The following is a 6,640-nucleotide window of genomic DNA, read 5'->3' on the forward strand; positions in this document are numbered from 1 at the left end:
ACCGTGGACTGGTGTCAGTCCTGTGGAGGGTTAGCCCCCCTCCGGGTTTATAGCTATTCGTGAATTTATTAAATACCGAGAACGCTGGGGCTGGGCCATGACTCCACAGTTCAGGATGCTTATGGCTTTCACAGAGGACCAGGTTCTGTTCCCAGCATCCATATAGTGACTCACAAACAACTGTGTGTAACTTTAGTTCCAGGGGTTCTATGCCTTCTTCTGGCCTCGGTGGGCTGCTGGACACACATGGCACACATAAACTCACAAGGAACATGCACACACATGTACACAAAAATAATAAATGTAGGGGGAGGGGCTTGGTTCAAAGAAGATGACAGTGGTGTAGTCTCCTAACAAGCCCTAAAGGACACAGGGAACCCAGCTAGCCTCACTTATTAAAGAAATGCAGATCTCAACAGGGAGAACCATACTGAACTCATCTTACCACAAATAAAGAGCAGAGATGGAAAGAATGGGGGGGGTGGTACCTGCTGACCTCTGGAGCAAATCTGACCCTCACAGAAAATGAACAGCAGGCTTGAGAACTCTAAAAGGAGTCATGGCCTCTACTTGCCACTTGGGAAACATTTACCCTAGAAAGAGACTCTCCAGATGACCAAAGACCACCGTGAGGGATGCTGGAGACCCTGAACTTCCCAACCCTTCATCCTCCACACAGGTCAATCCCTCCTTGTCTGTTTATAAACAGATCACAAAGGTTTCTCAATTCATCTTACTAGAGGTTGTCGGAGGTAAAAAAGATTGACAGTCTAGTCAAGAAGAGCCTTTAGAAGGCCGAAGCAAGGGAATTGTCACAAATTAGAGGTCACCAAAGTGAAATCCCTCAAAGAGAAACACTTTCAGGAAAGATAGCCATTCAAGAGTAGACGTTGGCCATGACCTTAGTGTCTCTCCACATAGAGGTAAGGCTAGTTACATAAGAGTGTGGCCATTAGATAAAAAGGCACTTACTGACCTGGACAACTGAAAACGGATGTGGGCACCCTGACTTAAGCTGAGCAAGGCTGAGCACTGGACATTAACATAAGGTGCTTGATCAAGGCAAGGGACTGGAAAAAATTAAATGTCATAATTAGTGATGTCACAGATGACAGACACCCTTCCATATAAGCTGGTGTCAGCTAGGTCACAGCTGGTCAGCCACACTGGGTCTCTACAGACCTTTCCAGTCGGTTGATTCTTGATACATTTTTGGATGAACCATATAAAATTGCCTTTTGTTCAGTTTTTATTTGGGGGTGTAGTTGTTATTTTGGTTTGGTTTTTGTTTTGAATGGGAAGGGGCTGCTTTGTTTGGAGACAGGGTCTCACTGTAGCCCAAGATGGCTTCATGCTTACTACCATGCAAATGGCTGAAATTGCCATGTCTGGAGTTCAAAGGTCAATGGATTTCAGCAGTTTCATGTCATCAAACAATGTCTCTGATTCTTACCCCTGAGCCCAGGAGTTGGTGAGAACTTGCTGTGTGCTGTAGTAGGAGATAGATTCCTACCTCCAGGGTCCTTAGGCAGGTGCTCAGGTCAGGTAGGTACCTGGCACTCCCTGAGTGTCTGACTCTGTTCACAGGCCCTGGTCCTTCACCAGCTGGGCCGCTACAGTCTTGCTGAGAAGATCCTCCGGGATGCAGTGCAGGTGAACTCAACCGCCCATGAGGTCTGGAACGGGCTGGGCGAGGTCCTCCAAGCTCAGGGCAACGACGCAGCAGCCACCGAGTGCTTCCTGACGGCCTTGGAGCTGGAGGCCAGCAGCCCTGCTGTACCCTTCACCGTCATCCCCCGAGTGCTCTGAGAGGACCACCCACCTTACCTGCCACACGGGCCGGGGATGCTCCGTCCAGGCTGCCAGGAGTCGTCCTATCACCCAGTGAACAGATCTGCAGTACCAAGGCCCTGGATGGATGTCTGACCACAGTGGAGTAACCATGCCAACCCTGATCATCGCTCTCCCCTCTTGCATTCATTCGTTCTTGCTGTTTTTGCCAGATTCGTGGTCATTTTCTGAATCTACTGATGTCATTCAAAATGGATTATGTGCCATATTCAGTTAGTTGTCACCTGGGTTTTAAGTAAAATGATTATGGACTTAATCAGCGAATGTAGAAGAATATATTCCAGGTTAAAATTCAGTGGCAGAACAGATTATTTTTATCAGTGCTGTAATGAAAGCAACTGCCCTGTCCTCTGTCCCCTTCGCCACCTCTCCTGCCCCTACCTTGACCCAAAACCAAATGTGAATTTTCTGTTTTCCACCTCAGTACTCGTCCATGCCAGGACACCAGCCAACAGCTCCTCAGTTTTACTGTCAACACTTGTACCGTGTGGTGAATTACTGTTCTACTGTTCTCCTAGAGCAAAGCCTGAGTCTAAGAATATTTATATTTTACCAATATATGGCTGTTACAAGAGAAGGAAATATGAGTTATTTAAGTTTAACTTTTTTATGTGAATTCAGAGTTTATTTATCGATGGAAATATGTACAAAGAAGCTTCAAATGGAGTATTTACCGACATTCCTTATACATGACAGACACTTGGCTAAACAGGAAGATGATGTTAATAAAAAAATGATTTTTAAATGGACCCCTTGGCTTTTGTCTTTCACAAAGCTGGCCAACCAGGGAAAAGCTATCGACTCATCTGTGAGGTATAAAGCTCTCCCGTTCTGGGGCCTGCTATGAACAGTCTGCTGGGCACAGGGAGGGTCCTACACCGTCTCCACAGACAGCAGCTATAGGGAATGGCTTCAGGCCTGGGCTGGCTCCTCAGTCCATGTCTGAGCTGTGGGAGCTCTTTATACCGACCTGACCTCTAGCTCCTCATTTGCATCCATCTGTGTGTCAGGATTCCAGAGGCCCTGGGCTGTCTGGCCTGCTCTCTGACCTGCTGCGCCTCTCTCAACTAAGAGCATTCATTCGCTCATCCACTTATTCACTCATTCATTCATTCATGGATGAGGAGACATGGAAAGGTCAAGACACACACTTGGGTAACTACCTGGTTAAAAAAAAAAAGCCATTGAGATGTAAGGCAGATGTCAAGGTCTGCCCTGTGGAGAGAGGGCTTTGGGGACTGGGCCATGTGTGAGCTGCCCCAATTCCAGGATTGCTGACTGCGACCTAGACAAGTCCTGAGGAAAAACAGACAAGTGTATACATGGTAGAGGGTGACAACAAAGTAGGGTCATGGGCACAGTGAGGGGCCATGGTGCCATCTTAGAGGTGGTCAGCGTAGTTTTCTTACACAGCTGGGACAAGCCGGCTGGACCCATGAGGAAGGGACACCCCCAGACAGAAACCAGAGCAGCTGAAGCCAAGGCCAGAGCTCAGAGAACATCCTGCCCTCAGAGCCCACACTAGGCTGGAGACGGTGACACACGGGCTGAAGGCCTGGGGCTGAAGAAAGGCCCTCCTGAGAGGAGCTGGGTGTGTGACCTGCTGCCGCTCTCTGCCCTTCTCATGATGGGGTGCAGTCCAGGGACACTGCTTTCTAGACCAGCATCATCCCTGCCCAACCACCTCTCAAGGCCAGGCTGGAGGCTGCCGATGCGGGGCTGACCATCTTGTAGTATGGTCAGCGTCACCCTGGGGCGCTGTGTCAGGTGACCATGGCCTCTCCCTACACCTGCCCTGCTTCCCAGTCTTCTTCTGGCTCTTCTGCCTGCTCCAACAGTGTCCACACACTTGGCTCCAGTCCTTTCTGGGGACACCAGAAGTTGACTGGATGCATGGGGTCTCAGAGACCCTCACACCCAACATGTGACATGCACACACACACACACACACACACACACACACACACACGCAGGAGAGCCAGCCCCTCCACACTGCCTCTGCTCTTGCCAATTTTTCCACCCCACTGGTCACTCATTTCCTGCTATTCCCACCCACACGTCATTGTCACCGGATGGAACCAGGAAAAGGACATCCTGCAGACGTCTCATGCAGACACTGGAACTTCCAAAAAGCCAGGCTGTGGCCCCCTCTGCAGGGTCTTGCCCTAGGAGACTCCCATCATCCCTGCACCTCCCCAGTGATCCTGAGTCTGAACCTCTCAGGGCTTACTGCCAAATGGGGACGGTTATCCCTCCCCAACCTGCTTCCTGGTTAAGCCTTGCGTCAACAGGCAGCTATCAGGGTTGTGGGATACCAGACAGGAACAGTGAGGATTCAGGCACTTCAGCGGGCTTCCATCCAGATCTCCAGTGCTAGACCTGCAAGCAGGACTCCTCCCAGACACAGGCCCTGACTGGGGTTGGAGACTAGAGATGGCAAGAACCAGTGAGGTTTTCTCTAGTGTTTTCAAATTTCCTGGCACTCAGCTTCCAGAGAGATTTTACAGGTCTCACCTCCATTTTAAAATCTCCCTTGTCTGGCCCTCCGGTGTACATGCAGCAGACTGACTCCTGAGTGGGGATAAAGCTGGCCATGGTTTAAGCAGAGGACCTCTGGAGATCCCTGGCGTGCAAAGCATTATGGGAGGTGGTAAAACCTTTGGGGGAGGGGCCTAATCGAGGGCCTGCTGTCATTAATGGTGTGCCCAAGAGAAGTCACTCTGGTGGGCCTCCTGGGTTGTTCTCTTGAGAGGCTTGTTACAAGATCCCAAGTTTGGCCTCACCCAGAATTCTCCTCTTCCTGTTAGAGATGTGTTCACTCTGCTCCCTCCGTTGCTCCCAACATTGTGATGACTGTCACCAATAGGTCTGTCACTGGACCTGAGTCCATTCAGGTGCCATGCCCATGAGCCACCAAACCTGAGTCAAATAAACCTCTCTGTTACTGAGTTTGCCCCCACTGTTCCCATATAATCACCCTGAACTGAGTGAACACACTTGCCTGCCTTTATCTCTCTTTCTAATGGTGAGGGTTCTCCTTTATTATAAAGTATATGCCCACTAGAACAGGGGCCTCCTGCTGCTATAATCAAATGCTACAAAGCTGAGACAGCACCTTGAAACTGCACACATGTGTTACCTTGCAGCTCTGGAAAAGTCTGAAGTAGGTTCTACGGGGCAAAAACTAAGGCAGAGGCAAGGTACATTCCAGCTGAGTGTCACAGGGGAGAAGCTAGGTTGTCCTGCTTCTCCAGGCGGCCCTCATCCCATGCCTCCTTCCCTCTCCACAGCCAGAAGCAGCATGGCTCCTGCATTTGCAAGGTAATTGTCATGTCTCCTCCTGACTCGCCTGCTGCTCTCTTTCACGTATAAGAATCGGAGATTATGCTGGACTGCCTGGGTCACCCAGTCTCATCTCCCCATCTCAAGGTCCTTCTTTGGGTCATATCTGCAGAGTCCCTTTCATCATGCGTGGTCTCTGCATGCCCAGCTCCCAACACCACAAGCTCACTGGACAAGGGTGTGCAGAGAGGCAGAAGCAATATCATGTGCGTGCATACGGTATATAAAAGGGACTTGATAGAATGGCTTACACAGAAGGGTAGCCCAACAGTAGCCTCAGCATGCTGAGGTTGGCTAACAACACAGTCACTGATCAGTCCATGAAGCTGGGTACTTCAGCAGCCCCATTCTGGAAGCCTAGAAGATTCCTGAAGAGCCACTGGTGCCCAATCTACTTTGGAAAGTATGCATATAGGAGTAGACATTTTCAAAAGCACAGAATCATCCTACACATAACACTATTTTATAGACCTTTTTGCTGAATAGTCCTTTGTCATTAAAACTCCTTATGAACAGTATGTAGACAAGGAATATTGTCAGTTAATTAGACCCAAATAAGGGTCACCAATTAAGCCATTTCACATTGTGGTACTACGTGTGATGGGGTAATTAATGCTACCTCACACCTATTTGTGCTTGTTCGCAGAGCAGGTATCATTCCAAGTAGTGTTCATCCTCACAACAGCTGTCTCTCATCAGCCTTCATCGTCATGACGAATGTCTAAGATGAACTACAGAGAAGGTTTCAGAGGTTTGGGGCATGCTTCTGGTTAGTTGGGTCCATTGTCTCTGGGCCATAGGAAGGAATAGCATGACAACAGGGCTCAGAGAGGTAATGTGACTCAGCATCCAGGAAGTGGAAAGGGAGGGAGAAAGGAATGGGAACCTGGAGAAGGAGGGAAGGGGGAGTGTCCGCACTAAGGACCTTCCTTTTCTTGGAGCATGTCCTCCAGCCTTTGGAGGAGGCAGCCTACACTACACGGAGGTCTTTCTTGATATATTAGTTAATTCTGCTGCAACCAACACCTGACAGAAGGCGCTCGGGAAGGAAGGCTGAAGTTTGATTCCTGGTGTGAGACTGGGCAGAGAAGGCATGGCGGCAGGAACCAGAGGCAGGAAGGAAAGGATGACGTCACACCCACGCCGGACTTCCCGTCCAGAAACAGAGATGAATACGGGGGCTCAGGTGCTTTCTCCGTTTTCTTCAGTGCATGGGGTGGCGTCACCTACATTCAGAATGGGTCCTCCCACTTCAACTAACCCAATCTTGAAAATGACTTACAGACCTGCCCAGAGCTTTATCTCTGTGGTGACCCTAGACCACTTCAGAAAGGAGAAGACAAACCATCGAATCCCTTCATTCGTTTTTTTTTTTTTTTCAGGACTGTGCTTCAAGGGCCTTTCTCAAGCCAATCAAGTGGGCGCTGGCGACTACCCATCAGAGCAG

At 49.5% G+C, this 6,640-nt stretch overlaps 1 protein-coding gene across 5 annotated transcripts in view; it reads left to right on the forward strand.

Annotated features, from left to right (window-relative positions):
* The window catches only part of Ttc7b (tetratricopeptide repeat domain 7B), a 204,623-nt gene extending 202,023 nt beyond the window's left edge, over nt 1–2,600 (forward strand). For all 5 annotated transcript variants that reach the window (XM_040742629.1, XM_040742631.1, XM_040742630.1 and 2 more), the window contains one exon: nt 1,588–2,600. In XM_040742629.1, the coding sequence (XP_040598563.1) occupies nt 1,588–1,809 (222 nt within the window). In that variant the 3' untranslated portion in view covers nt 1,810–2,600. The remainder of the gene's footprint in view (nt 1–1,587) is intronic.
* Nucleotides 2,601–6,640: the final 4,040 nt, after the last annotated feature.

The sequence above is a fragment of the Mesocricetus auratus genome, unplaced genomic scaffold (assembly GCF_017639785.1).
Source record: "Mesocricetus auratus isolate SY011 unplaced genomic scaffold, BCM_Maur_2.0 Super-Scaffold_15014, whole genome shotgun sequence".
In the NCBI taxonomy this organism is placed as follows: Eukaryota; Metazoa; Chordata; class Mammalia; order Rodentia; family Cricetidae; genus Mesocricetus; species Mesocricetus auratus.